General features: G+C 38.6%; 1 protein-coding gene across 1 annotated transcript; it reads right to left on the bottom strand.

The window, feature by feature from the left end:
- Nucleotides 1-13,500: 13,500 nt before the first annotated feature.
- Nucleotides 13,501-16,674, bottom strand: LOC141611732 (putative indole-3-acetic acid-amido synthetase GH3.1). Its single transcript, XM_074430340.1, has 3 exons — nt 16,235-16,674; nt 15,383-15,484; nt 13,501-15,205 (listed from the first exon to the last, which is right to left on the bottom strand). Exons 1-3 carry the CDS (start codon nt 16,552-16,554, stop codon nt 13,828-13,830), a joined length of 1,800 nt encoding a protein of 599 aa, XP_074286441.1. The 5' UTR covers nt 16,555-16,674; the 3' UTR covers nt 13,501-13,827.
- Nucleotides 16,675-23,004: the final 6,330 nt, after the last annotated feature.

Here is a 23,004-nt window from a genome sequence, read left to right on the forward strand (position 1 = left end):
TCTGTTGACAAGACTCCATATGAACTATGGAAGGGAACGGTCCCTAACTTGTCCTTTATACGGGTTTGGGGCTGCGAGGCTTATGTCAAGTGGAGACACGAGGATAAGCTCGGCCCGCGATCGGTCAAGACATACTTTATAGGTTATCCTAAAGGAACGCTTGGTCATTACTTTTATTCGCCAACCGAACAACGTGTATTTGTTGCGGCTAGTGCGACATTCTTAGAGAAGGAATTTCTTGAGAATGCAAAGAGTAATAGAACCTTCGAACTGTCGGAGATTCAAGAACCAAATACCGAGCAACCATTGGAGGAACCAGTTCCTTCAATCCCGGCTGCGGTTAATATTCCTGAGGAACCTAGGAGGTCGGGAAGAGTCTCTATTCCTCCGGACAGATACATTGGTATGGTCGAGGAACATGACATAGATGACATTCTACTCTTAACGACTAGTGAACCCGCAACCTATAAAGGTGCCATGACTAGTTCCGAATCAAAGCTATGGCTTGAGGCCATGCAATCCGAGATGGACTCCATGTATGAGAACAACGTATGGGATCTTGTTGACTTACCTGCTAAGGTTCGTCCCCTTCAATGCAAATGGCTTTACAAGATAAAGCATTCTGTGGAAGGTCAACAAGATATCTATAAAGCACGACTAGTTGCTAAAGGTTTCACCCTAGTGCCAGGTCTGCACTACGATGAAATTTTTGCACCCGTAGTCATGCTGCGTTCCATTCGGATTATCTTAGCGATTGCCGCTTTTCATGACTATTAAATTTGGCAGATGGATGTGAAAACCGCCTTCTTAAACGGTTATTTGGAGGAAGAGTTGTACATGGTACAACCCGAAGGTTTCATCGATCCAGAACATCCTAAGAAAGTGTGCAAGCTTAAGCGTTCCATTTATGGACTTAAGCAAGCTTCTAGGAGTTGGAATCATCGTTTCGACCAAGTGATAAAAGAAAATGGATTTACTCGATCGGTCGAGGAACCATGTCTATATATCAAGTCGAGTGGGAGCAAGATTGTCTTCCTAATATTGTATGTCGATGACATACTCCTGATTTGGAATGACATACCTCTCTTAACTTCGGTAAAAGTATGGTTGAAGAACCATTTCCAGATGAAATATCTGGGTGAGGCACAAAGAATTTTGGGCATCCGTATCTATCGAGATAGATCACGTCGGATGTTATCTCTCAGTCAGGAGTCTTATATAGACAAGATACTAGAGAGATTCAGCATGACTAACTCCAAAAGGGGGTTTCTTCCTATGGCTCCAGGGGTGCATTTGAGCAAGTCTCAGGCACCAGAGACACCGGAAGAGAAAGAGCGCATGACACGGATTCCTTATGCCTCGGCTATAGGATCAATCATGTATGCCATGATATGCACACGTCCGGACGTGGCATATGCATTGAGTATGACAAGTCGATTCCAACAGCATCCAGGTGAATCACATTGGATGGCTGTCAAGAACATTCTTAAGTACCTACGGAGGACTAAAGCTTGGGCATTGACTTATGGAGGCGAACAAAAGCTATGCGCAACCGGTTACGCAGATGCTAGCTTCCAAACGGATCGAGATGACTCAAAATCTCAGTCTGGATTCGTTTTTACTCTTAATGGCGCTGCAGTCAGCTGGAAGAGTTCCAAACAAAGTGTTACAGATGATTCTACGACTGAGTCCGAGTACTATGCCGCGTCTGAAGCTGCAAAGGAAGCGATATGGATGCGTCAATTCTTACAAGGACTATCTGTAGTGCCTAGTTCGAATGACCCGATCACCATCTATTGCGATAATAGAGGTGCCATCTTCCAAGCTAAGGAGCCTAAGTCTAGCAACAAGTCTAGACATGTACAACGGAAAGCTCATCTAATCCGAGATTACGTGGAGCAAAAGGAGGTAGTGATAGAAAAGATTGCTACGAGATGATAACATAGCGAGATCCTCTCACTAAACCATTACGACAAGATAAGCATGAAGGGCATGTTAATTCCATGGGAATTAAACGTGTTCTGAGTTGTAGTACTCTTTTATGGATTAGATTCATTCTCTTTTGTACTCTATACGACATCATCGTTTTGATATTTATATATTCTGTTTTTCATGTGGATTTGTACGACAATTTTGAACACCACAAAGTGAACTGAACAAACATTATATTTTTGGTCCTTAATTGCCCACGTGAGCTGATAACTCTGGCAATTATTTTGTGACGTTGGTTGATGGTGGGTTCAACGAGCCATAAGTCAAAAGGTTGACTGACCAATCACAAAGGCGATTTATACGGATATCTCGTAGGACACAATTGTGACATCGACGTGGAGTCCTAAATGTTTTATAACATTCGGTGCCAGGTCGTGGATAGGACCTCCATGGTGATCCTAAGAGTCGATTCTTTTGACTATCGACTGTCTCTTGAGACTAAGGCAGATTTTGGGTGACTTTGGTTTCTTTCTCACGGTCATCCGTAACAGGGGGCCAAGTAGATTTTTTCTGGGTCGTTTCATGCAGTGCTTAGATCGGCAGGAGTCGAGTTGAAGGAAATATTCAGCCTTTATCAGGTACTCGATATTTCTCGGGGCCACTCGAGGAGTCAGAATCGAAATGCATGGCCATGCTCGAATACGAATACGTTTTATCAGTTGAGTTACTCTCTAGTCGGGGAAACCACTCTTGATACAGATCGATTGTAAAATACGACCTTTGCGGATCCGGATCTGCAAATTGTTTTACATTGAGTGGGAGAAATTTTAAATGAATATGAGAATCGGTTATCGCACATACACTTGTACGGACAAGTGCGAGTTTGTTGGAGCCGTGTCCTCCAGTTAGTGCGGATAACGTTATTGCACAGACACTTGTACGGACAAGTGGGAGCTTGTTGGGGCTGGTGTCCTCTACAGTTAGTGCAATAACATTTAAATCTCTAAAAGGATCAAAGGGTATACTTTTGTATTATTATCAGTTGGTCCACGTTTATCAATAACGGTTGGCTTGCTAGATAAGTTTGACGTTATTGTCATACATATGGCGGTGATCAACTGGTCCCTAAAAGTCACACCTATAGGATACGTTTGAGAGATGTGACGGTATGAAAATACAGTCATGTTGATGCCTAATATGACTAAACAGTTAGTCGGAGTTATTGACTAATAATTAGTCAAATGCGATGCTGAGATAATTATTTAATATGGATTAAATAATAATGGCTAAAACGAATTAAGCGGTTAATTCGTAAATTGAATATAAACGATTATATTTAATTGATGTATATTGAATTAATTATACAATATTGTCTTTGTCGGACATGTATTAATATATCGATTGAGTCATGTTACTAGTTGATATTTTAATAACCGATAACCGATGACGATTTATAATAAAAATCCCGTCATATACATTTTAGCATTTTGAGTCGGATCACGAGCTAAAAAAAATAAGGAGGAAGTGAAATCCCACTCTCTCCCCTTTGGCTCACGGTTTGGACGATCAAAACAAAAGGAGAGGCCCTTTTGCCCTAACTCATTTCATTTGAAAGAAAATTAGGTTTTTGAGAGCATTCTTCTCTGAAAAACCTAGATCTCACATCTAAAAAAATTCACACAAAACTCTCTCAATATTGCAAGTCAATTAGAGAGTATTTCTAGCACAAGGGGCATAGTCTCAGACGGTCTTGGGTGCAACGATTAGGAGGAAATCTACTTTGATTTCTGTTCTTAGGCCGCATTTCAAAGGACCCGAGGTTGATTCTTGTTCTTTATCGTTTCTCTATTATTTTCGTCTATGACCATAAATCGCATGTTAAATTTACGTTATAGTCCTAAATTTTAAGGGTTTTATACGGATATTACCCCACAATATGATCACTTGCAAGTACGACCTGAAAGACACCTTGCATTGAGTGGGAGATAGTAATAGGACAAGAGAATTGGTGACGCACACTTGTCGAGGACAAGTGGGAGATTGTTGGAATATGTGTCCTTCGACAATAATGCGATCACAACTGTCGATCATGATGATCACATGTTTAAATTTCATTTTAAGAATACATGTGGGATGTAATATTTTACAGTCAACTGGTCCACACATATCGGTAATGATTGGCTTACTAGAGTTTGACATTACTGTCGTGGGACGGTGGTGATCAGTTGATCCCCTTAGGTCATACCTATAGGGAAATACTCTTAATTGATTATTTAATTAATCGTATGCCGATACGAGTTAATTAAATTGCTTAAAATTGACGGATGATCTTGTGAGTAAAATTAACGTGTCTTATTGTAATTCGATTAAATTAGATACGGTCTAAGTAATCGAATTGTTTTATTACTTGGATAAAATTATTGTTTACGAAACAATTGAAATTGAAATTGAATGAATGATTTATTATAAATACAAGACGTTGTAATTTATAATTTTATAAACCGTTTTGGTACAAGTAATTACGAATTACTAGTCGATTTTGTATATGACATATTTTATGAGTATGTTGATTTTTAATATGTTAAAAATACATTACAATTTCACATGTCAAGTAACATGTCACATATGTCACAATTGACAAATGACAAAAAATAAAATGGACCTTCCATTTTATTTTATGTGTACCGAAATGGGGAGGGTTAGGGTCTTTAAATTGTGTTAATTATTTTTAAGTGGAAAACACAATGATTACCCATAGTTATAGCCATGCAAACCTATTTTCTTGGGAAGAAAATGAGCACCATGCATTGGCTCCCCTCCACCCCTCCCCACCGGTTTTCTAAGAGAAAATATAGAGGGTTTTTCCCTCTATTATTCATTCTACCTTTACCTTATATTTTCTAGTGTAAGAAATATATTCTCTCTACAATTTTTGTGAAAACTTAGAGAAATAAAACCTCACAAATCTCTCCTCTTGGCCGAAAATATTCAAGAGCAAATACATAATATTTTTGTTTCAATTTTAAGTAAGACTAATATCATTACTACTTCATAATAGTATTAGTTATTAAGAGGTTTCCTTGGGTATATACTTTTGGGAGAGGTTCTAATTTGGACCTTTGTTCATCCATTATAAGGAAGCTCAAGAACTAACAAATAGGTGAATTTGTTGGTGCCCTTTTGATCCGAAATCCCAAAGTAAGAAAGACGATTTCTTCTCTTATCTTGTTTTAGTTTGCATGCATAAGATCTAGCATTTATTTTATGACTAAATAAATTATTTCATATATGAATATGTAATCTTATGAGATTAATGAATCTAACAGTTTGGCGTCTAATTCATCCTCAAGGACATCGTCCTCTTCAGAATCAGACATGCCCCAAATAGCAGTCATTACTTTGTTTTTGTACTCACGTTTAGCGGAATCACGTTTTTCTTTGGATTTGATATCGTTCCACTTTGGGCATTCTTTGATTTGGTGACCTTTGTCATCACATTTAAAGCAACCAACAGTGGAATTAGACCTTCTCCTAGGAAAACGACGTTTGCTAGAATTATTGCTATACCTTTGAGAGTTTCGACCATTTATCATGCCAACAATGTTTTTAGTGAACATTGCAAACTCGTCATCTTCATTCTCCTCATCACTTGAGAGAGCATTAAGAGCGAGTCCTTTCCCTTTAGAGCTTTCACTAGAACGTTTCATGAGAGTTAACTCATGAGCCATAAGTGAGCCCATAAGTTCATCAAGGGTGAGCAATGAAAGGTCCTTAGCTTCCTCAATAGCCGTAACCTTCGGTTGCCACTTTTCAGTTAAGCTACGAAGAATTTTACGGACTAAATCCTCGGATTGAAAACTTCTACCTAAACTCTTAAGGTCATTGACAATATATGAAAAACGTGAAGACAAACTATTAATTGACTCGTCTCTTTCCATATTGAACATCTCATATTATTGCATGAGAAGATCAATACGGTATTTTTTGACTTGTGACGTTCCCTCATAAGCAAGGCTTAGGGTGTCCCAAATCTCTTTGGCCGAAGCACATCCAGATATACGATTAATCTCTTGGTCACCGATCCCATATTGAAGAATTGACATGGCCTTAGAGTTTTTCTTGATTTTCTTATAGTCGGCCTCAACATACTTATCCTCACTTTTCAAGGTACTAGTGCCATCAGCATTAGTCAGTTCGATTTTGAGGGGACCCTTTTGAATGATTAACCAACATTCATAGTCCGCATTTTTGACATAGTGCTCCATGCGATGTTTCCACCAGGCATAGTTTTGTCCCTTGAAAATGGGATACTTAGTGTGTTTTGAATCGTCCATAACTATAGGATCAACTCTTTGGATTTAACCAATATCAAGAGCACGAGGCTCTGATACCAATTAAAGAGTTAAGAACGATAAACACCTAAGAGGGGGAGGGGGTGAATTAGGTGTACCTTTTAAAAATTTTATCCTTAACTTGATTAATTAATTAACTTAAGTGAAGAATATTGAAATACAAGACTTGAGCAATTTAATTGAATGTAAGTTCACAAGAGGGTACAGCAGATCTATGTCACAGTATAGGTGACTGTGACACAGAACTTAATAAGGTACATGCGAGAAATAGCAAAGTGGAAGAACGTAAAAGTAAATGAACAAACAAACGACATTTTAAAAATTGGTTCAGCCTCTACTCCGAGGCCTACGTCCAACCGTTATTTTATTGCTTGTTTAGAAATTTATTCAAACTTACTAAACCCCTTACAATGAAAATAACTCGCCAACCTACTCCGGTTTCACTCAAACTTAAAGCTACTCCACTTCAAGAGTTTATGAGTTCTATCTCAAGGTGTTACAGAATCTTGAATCAGAAGAGTTCACTAAATGAACATGGAGATCACAATTAAGATCTAACACGAGAATCATGGAACAAACTCATTATGTCACAGTACAGCGAACTGATACTTGGAGGTTTTACAGCTTTTTTCGAAAACAAATGAAGACTTTAAAATCTGAAAAACGTTTTGCAAACACTTGAAGAACAAAGCTTTAAATGTACAAATGATTTACAATGTTTTTACAATAAATGCTTAGGAAGTCTTGAGAAATAAATGTGACTAAGACACTCTATTTATAGTGGATTTAGTCTTAGGTAAGTACAACTTGAGAAAATTAAATCCATTATAAAAATAGTAGCCTTGAGTGATGGTAAGTGTTAGACTATAGGCTTGGGGCTTAAGAAATCAGAAAACGTAAGCTACTACACTCAATATGTGACCTTTTACCAAAACGGCAAAAAACTTTTCTTACTTTAGAAGTTTGACAAGTCTTCTTTACCATTTTAGTAAAAGGTGTTTGCACAAATCTAGAGACTTAGTCAAGTGGATTTGTGACTCCAAAATTTCAGATTGTTTTCAACTTTTGAAAATTCAAATGTTTAAGGTTTGAAATCTGCAAAGTTTTAACACTTAAAACATTTTGTCGAAATACCTCCTCCATACGGTAGTACCAGAAACCACAGTACAACGTACTATTGCATGGTTTTGCCATAACTTGACTTAAATGAGAATGTTGCACTTACTCTTACATTTTTCGACTAAGACTTAGAAAATATCATTGTCTTGACTTTCTTGATTATCTTGATCATCTTAAATCATTGTTGAAAGTCCATTTGATTGCTTCAATCACTAATCATTCAACTAAGAGCAAACAATCAAATAACAAAGGGACTTGGCATCATCAACTCAATGTGTTCTAATAAATTCCCCCTTTGATGATGACAAGTCCAAACATGTGTGATATTCCCCCTTAGCCCATGGTTAGTCGGTCTTTTCAACATAGACATAACTCATAAACATGATCAAGGTAATCGAAGGGTGCAACATGCTTGGCCAAAATAAAACATCTAATCATGGAAGCTAAGACATAATCACGGTGAACGTTAGCCTAAGAGTTAAAAGATCACACATAGCATAGTTTGAACTACTTCCCCCTCTTGACATCATCAAGGGAGGATAAAACATGTTCAATTTTAGCAACACGATTTAAAAACACACAAAAATTGTTCAAGCAAACTAAACACACAAGCATCAACAAAGAGCCAAGGTTTAAATAAGAGATAAACGGGTTAGGAAGGCATGAGTTCAAGTGGAGGAGTTCGGCTTCTTAGCATCAAGACGTTCAATAAGATCTTCATTCATGGTACGAAGATCACCCACCTCATCCCGTAACTTGCCTTGTTCTTTGACCAAGCGATTAACAACTCCAAGAAGCTCATCCAAATTTGCTAGCACCACACCCATTTCAACAGTAGACCCCATTGTAGCACCACTACCCGACTGATTTTTCCGCTCCAATTTCCCATCCTTAATCTCCAAATTCATCCGAGAGAGAAGACCCGGTGTCATTTCATCACTCAATTTCTCAATTGCGGGACTTCCCTTAAACACTAACCCCTTCTTCATAAAGATAATAGAAAGCCACATACCATAAGGCACCACGGCATTTTTGTCGAAATTGCCGCTTTGAAATTCAGTGGACATCTCATGAATTCGGTGAAACATAAGGCGAGGGAGGTTTATGGGTTTGTGTTTGACAATGTGATGGATAAGGAGCATATCAAGGAGGGAGCATCTCCCACGGCTATTGTTGCTAGGCAGGAGATTGCGAAAAACAAGGTTAAAGATGAACCTAATGGGTGCGGTTAGTTCAAATGCATAGATGTTGGTTAGGCCATTGTTATCATGAGGTCGAAGAACCTTCATGACTTGGTTGGATGTGACCTCGTCAATTTCTCCCCAGTCACATTTGGGGAAGGAGGTAAGCCCGACATTACATACATCAAGATGGGCAGCAAGTTGGTCAATTGTAAGAACAAAGGGTTTCTGATTTATGTAGGCGGAAAGGGTTCCAGATGCAACATCGACCTTGACTGTTGCATAGAATTGAATTATCTCAGACAAGTACATGGGACTATACTTGTCCAACAGATTCACCAAACCTTGTGCATACATAGCTTCCTTGAAGTATTTGAAGGCAAGAGAAGTATCATACTAAGATTTTTTATATCTCCTTCCACTGTGAAAGCAACAGATCAGCATACCGTGACATAGCTTGAGGATCTCATCCGGGAGGTTGAGATAATTGAGATGGTTGAGGACGTCATTCTTGAATGATTCTCCAAAAGGAGCAACAACTAAATCCATGTATGTATTGAGTGGAACCTTCTCCTCAATAATCTTATCCTCATCTATTCTTGGCAAATCCCGATGATAACGAGGCCGTTTGGGTGCCTTGGTCTTTGAACCGGATTCCCTTTTCCTTTGAGTGACTTTGGCTTTTGGAGGGGATGCTTCCGGTGTCACATCATCATCATCACCGAAGATCTCAATCATCTTCCTTTTAGACCGAGTTCTTGATGCCGGTTTTGAAAATAATGGGTCAAACTCATCATCAAAAACTTCCTCGGCATCACCACGATCCTCAACATCAACTACTTCTTCAACATGTGCCGTCTTTGTTGAATCAGTTTTTGGGTTTTCATCAATTTTTTCAGCATTAGGACCAATATCACCTTCAACAGTGGAAGTCTTAGTTGCATCCATCTCACTCGTCTCATCCTTCTCCAAACTTTCACTCACTAAATCTTTCAAAAGCACATCATTACCATCATTCTTCTCTTTATCAATTTCATCATCACCATCACTCTTTTCATCATCACCATCATTCTTTTCCTTATTAATTTCATCATCACCATCATTCTTTTCTTTTGAAACTTTATTTCCTCTTTTTGATTTTTTCGGACTTTCCTTTGAATCTCCCTCATTTTCTTTTGATTTTTCTTTTGAATCTCCCTCTGATTTTTCTTTTGAATTTCCCTCTGATTTTTCTTTACTCTCTTTTGATTTTTCATTTTCAAGTTCCCCCTCTCTCATCTCACTTGAGTGACCCTTCTTTTCACTTGACTGCACAACATCACTTCCTTTTTCAATTTCATCTTTCTCAGTTCCCTTAGAACCGGATTCTTCCTTATCGGTGTCAAAGTCCACCTCAGCATCCAATTGGAGAGAAATAGGAGGATTCCTACCTCGACCTCTTCTGCCACGACCACCGCCTCTTTTGGCGGTTGTCTTCTTTTGTGCAACGGTTGGCTTGGCAGTGGCAGGGATGGTCTCATCTGTTTTGGCAGCGGTTTTAGGAGGCATTTTCTTTTTGGAGATATATTTTGGGTTAAAGGTATTTCTGAGTTGGAGAACCTCTTTTGAGAATCTTTGTTTTGGGGACATTTTAAGAGAATGGAAAGGAAAGAGGTTTTGACGGTTTGGGAGTTCGAAAAAGGTGAGGGGTGGTTTTTTGTTTAGTGGGTAATAGGGAGTCTTAGTGTGGGAGCATGGAAGTAAATGAGGGTTTGGTGAGGTTAACAAGGTGAGTGGACGGTTGAGTGTTGAGAGTTTAAGGCTATGTAGTAGGCTTTTAGGTGATTTGACATAAAGTAGTTTTGGTGGCTCAAAGCTATTAACTCAAATGCACAAGGAATTTTGATGTTCATTTTTCTCGACCCATTTGCATGCATTAGACGGATTAGATAATTTTATTAACACATAGTTCAATCCTCTAGTCAATCATTGAAGAAAATAGTTTAATTTACTACATGTCACCTAGTAAACCAATTTCCGACCGAAGTCTTACGAATTGTTCTCTTTCCAACGGTTTTGTGAAGATGTCCGCAATTTGATTTTCCGTTTTACAAAAGCTTAGACATATATTACCCTTTTCAACTTGATCACGTAAAAAATGATGTCGTATGTCGATATGTTTAGTTCGTGAGTGTTGTATAGGATTCTTTGATATATTAATCGCACTAGTATTGTCACAGAATATAGGGATAGTCTCGAAAATAAGGCCATAATCATGCAATTGTTGACGTACCCAAAGAATTTGTGCACAACATAGGGCGGCACTCACATATTCACTTTTGGTCGTGGACAATGCAACGGTGTTTTGCTTCTTAGAAGCCCATGAAATGAGACACGGACCTAGGAAAGTAGCAATGCCCGAAGTGCTTTTCCTATTCAATGTATCACCGACATAATCCGCATCCGAAAAACCTACAAGATCTAGTTCGTAGTGAGTTGGGTACCAAAGATATAGCCCTTGTGTTCCAATCAAATACCTAAAAATCCGTTTAACGGCTTTGAAATGTGATTCCTTAGGATTTGCTTGGAAACGGGCACAAGCACACACACTAAATTGAATGTCGGGTCGATTAGCGGTTAAATAGAGTAAGGAACCGATCATACCTCGATATACCTTTTCACTAATACTCTTACCGTTTTCATCCTTGTCAAGTTTGACTTTAGGCACCATTGGTGTAGGCATAGGATTAGAATTAGTCAACCCAAACTTACTTAGCATTTCTTTTAAGTACTTTTGTTGATGGATCATTGTTCCGTTTTCATTTTGTTTGATTTGAAGACTAAGAAAAAATCCAAGTTCTCCCATCATACTCATTTCAAATTCGGAAGTCCTTAAATCAGAAAAATACTTATAGTACCGATGTGTGTGAGGGGCATTGTCCCACATCGGTAGAATAATAGTGAAGAGACTAACTTATAAGTTAGTGGGCTACTCCTCCTATCACCAATTGGTTTTAGGATGGAACCTCACTTGCTTATGGGTCAGTCTCATGCACCTACTTCTATAAGCCCGCTGCGGAGGACTCAACACAACCAATGGTGATCGATGTAGCAAGACTTATTGCTAGTCGATCTAGTTAAAGCTTGAACGCGTCAAACTATAACCAGGTTTTGGATCGAAAACGCGTCGAACCGAAAGAAACAATTGCAAGGCAAAGCTTGAGAATTTTATTATCAATCATACGTGAAAGAAAAAAAGCTAATTACAAAGCCTTTTATAGGCGGTTAAAAACCGAACTAAAACCCTAAACAAAGCAGCTAAACACACGCCTAAACCCAATAGGAAACAAAACACACTTTCCTAAAAACCGACTTACCTTATTCTGCTATTAGGAAATAAACGAGCTGAAGTATTAAACTAATTTATTTGGAAATAAAAATTACTCCCTAAATAATAATATAAGATAAAACTTAAGGTGACGACTATAATTATGCATTTCCGAGCTGGACCGTTTTCTCTTTTTACATGATAAGCTTAGCCCTTTTCTTCGACATTTAACTTAGACCCGTCATCCTTATTTGAGCTACTTAATTTCGGATCAGGAATACTAGTTTTTTTCTCCATGATGACATGACTAGGGGTGATAATGAGACGAGACAGTTCGTGAGCACCTCGAGCTCCGTTCGATACCTAACGAGTCAGGCCGAGCTCGACTCAGCCCATTGTCACCCCTAGACATTACTAAATATATCCAAGATCCAAGTAGTTTTCATAATTGACGAGTTTCGATCAGGTCAACGGGTTTTCCTTGTTACTGATTATGGAGTAATATTAAGGCCAGCTAATAGAAATTTTTGATGTTATGCAGCCGCATTCATCACGCATTCCCTAAGCCGTCGTGCAATACAAATTGTGTGGGATATCTTAAGCCGCCTCAATTTGATGCATGCTAACTGGAGTTTGAAGCAAGGATAATGCCTTAAACAGAGTCCTTTAGCTGGCTCTTTACACAGTTCACAATTGAAATAAGCTGGTGATGTTGAGTGGTACTAAAACTTGGTATTGTATATCATATGTATTTTAGGCTGCTCACGCTAGTTAATTTGATTCACTATCACAAGCCACAAGGACAACATGTTACAGATGTCAAGCAGGGCCGTCTCTGGGATTTGAGGGCCCCTGTGCGAAATCAAAAATATGGGCCCCCTACCAATATATTATTATAAAAAAAGTGTGAAAATAAACGAATAATTTATAAGTATTTGGTCCGATATCCAACTAATTCATATATTCGATCTTTAAACAATACAAACACAAATATAACCGTATAAGTTTAAGATAGCAAATTTTACTTATGTTCATACAAGAAAATCGTAAACAATCATAAAAATTATTACAATAAATCCCAACATAATTGAAAGAAAAACAAAATTCTACCTTCAGTTCTAATAATTGATGAAACTAATTGGAGGAAAGATTGATAAATATGTCTACCTATAAATTGGATTCTTTCGAAAAAAATGTTTGGAAAGAGTTTCTTCTTGAACTGATTAAATGAGCAAGTCCCTAAAAGTCTAAAAGAGAACGTGGAAATACAACTTTTTTTAAATTTAAAAATATTTAGTTAAAGGTAATGAATATTTTGGGAAGAGGAAAGAAATACGGGATAATGAATAGTCATTTAAATGAAAATGGAATCTTATGCCTAATATCAGGATTAATTTTGGCAAATTTTTGCTGATCTTTCCATTTATTGTGCAAGTGTATTACGTAACTTGGGCCAAAAATTTGGGGGCCCTGTGCAATGGCACGGGCCGCACATGGTCAAAGACAGGCCTGATATTAAGGCGTACTCAGAATCAGGGTTCAAATCCAGTCAGCATCAAAAATCGTCCATGCAACTCCGTTAAAACAAAAACAAGGACACCATGTTACATATTCATAATTCATGATAAGACGTTGCATTTCAATGACTTTTTAGAAGGATAACAACTTAACATCACTCATTTTCACAAACAGGGTTAATTTAGCAAACGTTACATTACATTACAATTTCATCACTACAAAGTACAAACTTCCCAATCTTTCTAAACCAAACTAACCATCTTTTTCAAAGGCTAATTTACCTAAAGAAAAAGGAAAAAAAAAAAAAAAACTGTCTAGAAAAGATAGGGAAGCATTAAGAAAAAAAAGAAAAGAAATTAAAGCATTCCTAAAGACTACCTCCCATTACTTTTTTTTGGGGGGGGTGAACTATTATTCATCACCTACGACGAGCGGGAGTCCAATGAGGTAACTCGGGGCTAAAATGAGCTGAGACAACTCGCGAGTCTAATAACTCCATGATTGGAGTCAGATTCACACATCTTGGCACTTTGTACTGATTAATTGACGCCCCACGAGAGATTGCATAATCCATCAATTCCTCAAAGGTCCCACTTTTAACTACCCTGATTTCCAATGGACCTATTGAATTGTCAGCAACTCGGCCTTGTCTATACACCGAGTTGAGTGATTCCTCCATCTCTAAACAACACCGGTCCAACACCCTCTTTGGTGGCAACTCGCCTGAGTTGCTCTCCATCATTAACTCCCAATAGATGACGTAATGGCCTGGTATTGTACTCGTGTCTGCGAAACTGGTGTATTCAACAACGCTTGTGTTGTAGGTCTTAAGGAGTTGTGAGGCGTTGTCAACCGCCTTTTGTAGTTCTGACTCGTCGGTTTTGTCCGAGTCAATGCTGAGAAGGACGTTCTTTCGCCTTACGAAGTGGAACTGTGGTGCCGAGTTGTGAAACCCTGTGACTCTGAGGATGTCACCAACACGGTAACGGTACAACCCGGCATACGTGGTAATCACCAGCTCATACTCCTTTCCCACCTCGACATCGACCAGGTCAACGAGTTTTGAGGACAAGTCGCCTCGAGAACTCACCCCGGTCGAGTCAACTGGGAGAAACTCGAAGTAGGCCATGTTTGGCATGATGGTGTACGACACCTCAGAGGGCTTGCACATCGGGTTCAAGTTTAACCCGAAGTAGCACTCTGAGGAGGCATACATGGTGCAAGCACAGGGTAAACCCCCGCTGTAAAAATCCAATGTTGGTATATACTGCGCCATTGCCCCGGTCACAATTACATCAAGGTATTTAGTATTAGGCCAAATTCGGGTTATAATCCCTTCCCATTGATTCTTAGAACACTCGGCTTCCACAAAATCCGCCAACACCGGGTCAGGTTTCACAATCCGATTCATGCATGCTCGAATGGCCGGGTCAGTCACCCGAGGGTCAAGATTCCCAACCCGAATATCAGAAGCCAACTGCTGCCAATTCAGCTGGAGAAAGCGGATAGCCCGGAGCAAACCAGAAGCGAAAACTGCCCCTAAACGAAGCACCTTCTCACGTTCATACAACCCACATAGCATTTGGGTGTACATACTTTGGTAGGAATCCGGGCAAAGGATAGCTTCATTCGGACTTGTGTAAACCATATAGGGGTCATACGGACGGGTCTTGAAGTGATCACTTTTGTAATAACTGGTCAATACGGGTCGGGCCAGAAGTCCACCCGGAGTCTTGGTCTCGGACTTGACAAACAAAAAGTAAAGGCCTTTGCCCTTGTCTAGACCAGGCACGTACCTGTGACGTAAATTTAGGGAAGATTAATAAATGTGGGTCAATTAAATTAGCAATCCCAAGAAACATTGGCATTTGGCAACATCACATAAATTATTAGGTGAATATAAGAAGAAATCCAGAAAATAAGGAGATAAAAGTCATAATAATTGGAGTAATAATTAAATAATGAATGCTTACAGATTCATGACAGGCATGAGAAGACTGTAGAGCAGTTGACGACGATCTAATTCTTCTTTGATTGTTGGCATCAGTTTCCTCTCTCCTGCTGATGTCCCAGAACTGCAGTTCAAATCATTATACAAACTTTAGTTTATCAATCCTCAATTTCCATATATTTCACATTTTTATCGAATCTATAGATATTAAGTCACAGGTTCGAATCTTCGTTTCCTTTGTATTGTATTGTACTGTTATTGTGGCTACTTGAATACCAAAAGCGAAATATATTGTTGTTCTCATATAAAGTCATGACAAACCACCCATATGTGTTCCATTCCGGCTCGTCAAATGAATTTGAGAGGCCAGTTAACGAAAATCAGAATGAGTCCTCATATATGAGGAAAACTAAATATTTGTAACAAATGATACTCAAATTTGGCATTCCGCAAACAAATGGATTTAAAAGAGGCTTTGGTTAGATTAACTTTAAAAGAGGCTTGAACTATTAGACGACCATGGTTGGAATTCAGTGGCGGAGGCACGGGCCATTTTTCGGGGTCTCGGGTTACCTGAAACCAAATTTTTGTGTGTATTTTTGTCCTATCCTTTTAGGTAAAAATAGATTCAATTTATATTTCAGGTATTAATAGGTACGAGTATAATATTTTACTTGAGACACCAAAATGAAAATTTTCTGGATCCGCTACTCGTTGGAAATCCATTATGGTTCTCGTCTTTAACAAATGATAGTCCATGTTAGAAGATAATTATTTTTTATACGCCTCTAAAATCCAATAGAGCAAAAGATAATTAAGGCGAAAAGTGAAAAGTAGTAATAATAGTAGGGGGTGAAGGCCAAAGGGGGTATACCTAGTGAGAAACTCGGAAATGGGGTGAGAAGAGAGAATGGGGGTGCGATCGCCATTAGCGATACGCTGTATTTCAGGCTGAAGGTCTTCGTAAGTGACCATAGGAAGCTTAGCCTTGAAACACTCTCTGTCATTTGCACCATTTAGTTTGTACCTTTTAAGGTATTCGGTTTCTGCATTTCTAGTCAATATTTCCCCTAATACCTTCTCTTGGACTTGGTCGGCGTTCCGGGTCATCTCTTCGATGAACCGGAGCGCCTTTGCGTCCTTATCGCAGGCCGGTGGGCCCAATGCCGAGGACAAAACCGAATCCACTGCCATTTTAGTGGTTTTAGATAGAAGGTATATATATATATATATATGGTGTCTTGTTTGGTTATTTGTTTGTTTGAGTTAAAAATAGTTGGAGAATGAGAGAAGGAGATGAGAGTTGGAATGTGGAGAGGGGTGGGAAGTGAAGGGAGGTATATATAGGAGGGGGTGAAATGGAAGAGGGTGCCATGTAGGAGAGAGGTATGAAGGGGGACAAAAGGGAGGTGAGCAGGAAGGTGTGAGGAGCAAGAGCTGGGTCGAGGAAAGGGACTTTGTTGGGTGTACATGGGGACAACCTGGCCCTACGACACGTGGACTTTGTTTCTCTAAATGCTTATTATTATACTAATAATAATATAGACGTAATCGGGTTATTCGCGTCGGTTCTTGTTCCAAGTCAAATTTTGGGTTCTGTCAGGTTAATAAAATGAATTTAGATCGGTCTGATTTCGGTTACTAAAACGACTTTAGATCGGACTAGTCAGGTTACCATTGAGTCATGGGTGACATCTAAGTTTGTTCGGATCACTACTAGATCAAGTGACTAGCTATATTTTATTTTATGTTTCCATATTTAGTTGGGCTTTGCACGCATTGTGATAGTTTCCGAGAGGTGTTAAGTCATATTCGCCTAATTTGTCATTATCACTCTCTTAAAACACAAATTAAACTACGCTAATCTCTCAAGAGGAAACTAAATCAATTTAGCCTTCGTCTTCAAAATCGTGTACGTTGTTAATCTTTTTTCGCGGTAAGTTAACGAATCTTCATTATTAATCAAGTTGAAGTATAATTTTTTTTTGCAAGAAGATATATCCTATATATATTCATCCAATAAGGGAAAGTAAATAGAAATGAGTTTTTACAAAAAGAGTTTCCAAATTCAAGCATAAATAGAGTTCATGTGATCAAGCACCTCATCACTATGCTTAGCATTTCTATCTAGAATACTCACACCTAAACGAAATTGGACTTGCTTGACCAAAGCTTGCAGGGTAGATACATTGCCATTGAAAACTCGAGAATTCCTTTCCAGCCAAATAGTATAGATGGTTTTTTCTTTGATCTGGATGCACACCAAGTGAGCTCATGCTGAAGATCTATAACAACTCGACCCATCACGATCGTAACATTACCCCAATAAGATGAGATGTGTACCTTTGTGCCCATTACTTGTCCTCACTTAAGCCCAAAAGTATTGATGTGAAAGTTGAATAAAAGGATTGATGTGTATAACGTGCTTTAGGAGTGGTTATTGCGTGTTATTGTGTGAAGGACATTAGTTCCGTTACTTGGCATCATAGTACCGTACATATGCTTGGAAGTACTAGTGTGATCATTGGAGTAGGATTAGTGACGGGTTTTAGTACAAAAGTTGCTAGTGTAAAAATAGTATATCGGAAATGGTAAGAGTGTTGACGCGTAAACTAACTCGGGTCGAGACATCGATAGCCGGTGGATTCCCGAATATTCTCTTTTGTTGCAGGAACGATACTCTTTGTTCTAAATTGGAAATTGCAGGCCGTAAGCAAACACTCAACTGAGTGCGAGCTAGCACTAGAACGAGTATTAGACACTCGACCAAGGTCCGTGTCACTCGACCGAGTGGACTAATTTCCTAGAATCTGGAAAATTTCTGGAAATGAGTCACTCGATGATATGGCCAGAAAAAAGCGCACTTTTAACCCTTAATTGGACCTCGTTTCACATGCTTTCTTGCACTTATTAGGGTCATTTCGGCGTCTTTCTCTTCCTATTTGATTTTCTATTGGATTTTAGCTCTTTTGTAGGAAATGAAGCAAAATGGGCGGAAATCATGCATAAACGGAGCATTTAGAAGCCTAATTGACGCTACTAATGACCAAACATGGAGAGGAGACGAAAACCAAGGACTTATATCAAGTCTTAAAGGCAAATTAAACCAAATCCCCCCTACCTAGAATGATCCCCAAGGATTTTAGGGCAACGGAAGAAAAAGAAGGCCAAGAGCAGCCCAATCCGGGCGGCTGACAAGAGGACCCGGAAGTATCTTACCAATCTGGATGAGCTCCATCAGAACCCAGACGATTCCACGGCAGGGCTCATCAGTGCAACAGAGGACCCAGGCGGCTCCCTCAGATACACACCTTGCCTTCCAAATTTCAAAAATATCTAATTAACCTCTAATTCTTGTATTAGTATAAATACCCCTCTTTCCCCATTAGGGAAGATATGCTTCATTAGAGGGTTAATTAGGAATTATTACCTTAATCACATTTAATTACTTTAATCTTTCCTTAATTGTTCTTTAATCTTTCCACATTCAAGTTTAGATCTAGTCTTATTGTTGAAGAATTCTTGGGTTGTATTTGAAGAAGGTGACAATAATTCTTCATTAATCAAAGAATTTCTTCTTTATTTCCTTTATTATTATTATTATTATTGTTCATCTCCTTAAAGTTGATACATTTCTTTACTCTTTTACCTAATTACTTGTTAATCATTGTTAATTACTTCACTTGTTCATCATGTTTCCTCATGCTTTGATGTTTGACACTATTAACTGCATGACCTCCACTATAATGGGTGAGTAGTCCTTTAGTTATAGTTTATTGGGGGGGGGGGGGAATTATGGGATGATTAAGGGGGCGTTTGGTTCGCGTGTGGGTATGGGTTTGGAATCAGGAATCATACCCGGGTGGTGTGGGTTTGGAACTTGATTCCTTATATCTTGTGTTTATTTCATAATTGGGTGGAATGAAGTAGAACTTGATTAAATGTTTAAAAAATCATGAAAATAAAGATTTGATAAAATAAATGAAAAAAAATTGATTTAAAATGTTCCATATAAGTTTTTTTTTCATGGTTTTTGGTTTTATTATTTGATACCCATGGGTATCAATCTCATACCTACCTCTCCCCTTGGGTATGAGAAACCCATACCTCATGGGTTTGAGTTATGGGTATGAAACCCCTATTTTTGCCAAACAAACACCTAGTATGGGTTTGACTCATTTCAAACCCATATCTCATACCTTTATGAGTTAAAACAAACACCCCCTAAAGGGTAGATCTATCTTTCAATGAGTTTATTTGGTTGATTAAATTGTGTTGTTGTAGTTATAGCTTTAGTACACATGTTATGTTTGATGAAATGAATGATTGGCGACCTTGCATGATTATCTACTCATTCAACAACCGTTGTAAGATATAAACCAACTCGAGGATTGTTAGATCATGCACTAAAACTAGTAGGGAGATCGGGTATACTCCAGAAGCTAACCCAACTCGACCTATGGGCCGTAGGACCAAAAGTTCTGGCCGTATTCTACGATGACTTTGACCAAATAACCAAACTCATACCCTTGGATTTATTACTTAATTACCCCTATGATCCCATAAGACCCTAGTGCCTTTAATATATTGTTTACACCCCTATTTACATACTTGCGTTGCTTTCATTTTTTTACTTTTATTTTTCAGTAGTTGTTAGTCGATATCTTACCTTACCAATCAATTGTGACACCCCTTGTTGTTACCTTAAAAACTCCATAACTTGCATAATACAAAGCTACCGTCTTTTGGGTTCGACCTCTACTTACCACTTTGCTAACGTAGTTTGTTGAGAATAAGCTATTGTTTTGATAGCTAATAACGACTAAGGCTCTATCACTCGACCGAGTGGAGAAGGACAGTCGACCGAGTGGACTCGCCACTCGACCGAGTGCGTTTTCTGGGCTGAATTTTTCGAGCAAATCGTGCTATATGACTTATCTTATCTCTTTCATTTCTTCATCCTTCTTCATAACTCCAATACTAAAATTCCCCTAAAAATATTACAAAACCTCCATCGTTGCTCATTTTTGGAAAGACTCTAGTTTTCTACTATATTTGTCTTCCTTAATCTTTACTAATTAAGCAAAGTAAGTGATTTTCTCTTTAATCTCGTTTTTCCCCAATTTGATTTTGTTTAGATCTACTCTAATTTGTTCAAGTTTTATCAATTATTTGTATGTTTTTGTTCAATACATAGTAGTATTCAACTTTCTACACCATTATTGTAGTCAAATATGATATTTTCATTTTGAAAGTTTGCCCAAATTTGTATGTGTCTAAAATTAGGGTTCTTGAGACAAAAATTTGATTTTTGTGTGTCATACTTGGTTTAGGTCATACTTGGTTTAGTGATTCAACAAGGACTTAACCTTTGTTGTTAATGTTAGATCTTGTCTTATAATTGAAATTTTGTCTTAAGAAGTTGGCTCGTCTTAAACTCGTCGTCAAAAGCTACCAACCAAAATAATATTTATAACTTCACAAACTACTCTTAGCAAAGAGGCAAGTAAAGGTCAGATCCGAAGGGACGGATATTGATGTAGGATTCTCAATTGCAAATGGTTGTGTCTTAGGGTGTCACAATTTGGGTTGAGGTAAGAGATACAATAAACTAATCAACAAGATGAAAGTAAATTAATGAAAACAAGCAAGGTAAATAAATGGAGATGTAAACAATTGGTAAAAAGCACTAGGGTGTCATGGGTTCATAGGGGATTCATTGGAGTTGATCATGTAATACTACGGTTTTATGAGTCTTTGGGTACTCTATCGAGTGGGGCTTACTCTGTCGAGTAAGTAGCTCTTTAAGCAAAACAGTAGTCTGCCTGTAGGGTACTCGATCGAGTAAGGGGCACTCGATCGAGTAAGTGCCTTACTCGATCGAGTAAGTGAGTTTACGGGCTGAGCTTTGACGGGTTTTGTTAATGATGCGATATTGGTATATAAAGATGTCCGTCACTTTTCTTAAATCTTTTTATCATTCTAAAAACCTAAACTGAGAGAAGGAAGTTACGTAAGTTGATTCATTGCATCATTAGCAAATCCCCAAGGCTAGGAGAGTCGGATCATCTTGTTCTTTACGCCGTTGTGATCCTTGTATCGAGGGTAAGTTCCTTATACCTTTTATGTTGGATTTCGTTGAGTTTCTTTAAAACTCTAATTGGGTGATTTGGGGGTTTTGGGTGATTTATGTGAATGTGGTTGTGATTGTATGTATGTATGTATAGGAGGAGGATTCGTTGAGGAGGAATTCTGAATTAGCTGCTTAGATCGTCTGTGTTGATTGCTTTTCCAGGTATGGTTTCCCTACTCAGTATTAGTTACATAGTGTGTGGTGATGGTTGTTGTGATTAAAGATTGATTGTATTGTTAAGTTGTTAGACGGTCGTTGTTTTCATACTGTTGATTGGTTTGTATCTGTCTGTGAACTTCGGGGCGCGTCCTTGGCTGAGTGGAGTCACTTGCGGGAGTGGGTTCACGCCCTTGGTTCTCCCTCTGTGGAACCCGCCACAGGAGGGGATGTGCACATTAAGGAAACTTGGGTTTATCGCTCAGTGGTGATGAGCGGGGATTTGGTGGGTACGGCTGCGGTCCCCCACTGGCGGTGTGGAGTACTTGTTGCGATGGGTACTCTGGCAGGACTACACACTCTAGTGTGTAGTCAGTTGTGTGGAGATTGGAGATGGAGACTGGAGATTGATTTGAGCTATTTGAGATGTTTGTGTTCCTGTTTCATTGTGGCTATTGTTTTTGTGTAATTAGTACTGACCCCGTTTAAATGTTTTAAAAACTGTGGTGATCAATTCGGGGATGGTGAGCAGTTATTGAGCAGGTATGATATGACGCGTATGAGATAGTTGGGATGAGTCATCACGTGGCAGTTAGAAGTCTTCCGCTGTGTTAGACAATGTTTTATAGTTTTGATAGTTTTATCAGTAGACCATTTTGAGAACCTTGTATTTCAGTTTAACAGTTTTGGAGTTGACATGTAATCACTTTAAACCGTATTTACTTTTAAGTATGTTTCGTTATTCTCTTATGATTGTCATTGCCTCGGGTAACCGAGATGGTGACGTTTCCATACCTTAAGTGGTCCTGATAAGGCACTTGGAGTATGGGGGTGTCACAAAGTGGTATCAGAGCGACGATCTTGAAACCTGTAACCAATGAACCTAATGAACGTAGAGAGTCAAACTAAAATGAACCCGGGTAGGAGTTGTAGGAGCTAATGCAAAGACTTGGGAGACGTCCTAAAGTCGCGAACTCGGCCTACAATTTTGAACCGGTCACTATAGGGTGTCATGGGATCGTTATGTGTTTACTAATGTTCTATTGCATATGTTGGATGATGTGTTGTATAGAAGTGTTGGAAAATGATTGTGGTGAATGTGGTAAATGATAAAGTGTTGTGAATAAGCATGTTGCATGATAGTTGGTTTACAATGTTGTTTGGAATTGATGGAAAAGTATATGAGAATGATGAATGATTTGGTGCAAAAAGGGGAGTAGTTCATATATGAAAATATGTGATGAATAATGATGTCGCAGGATGGATGGTTTATAATGTGGCATAATAGTAACATGTAATAGGAATGTTGTGTCGTATACGTATATTTTGTTTGCATAAAGTTGTATAATAAGTTT

Source organism: Silene latifolia, chromosome 11, assembly GCF_048544455.1.
Source record: "Silene latifolia isolate original U9 population chromosome 11, ASM4854445v1, whole genome shotgun sequence".
NCBI classification, from domain to species: domain Eukaryota; kingdom Viridiplantae; phylum Streptophyta; class Magnoliopsida; order Caryophyllales; family Caryophyllaceae; genus Silene; species Silene latifolia.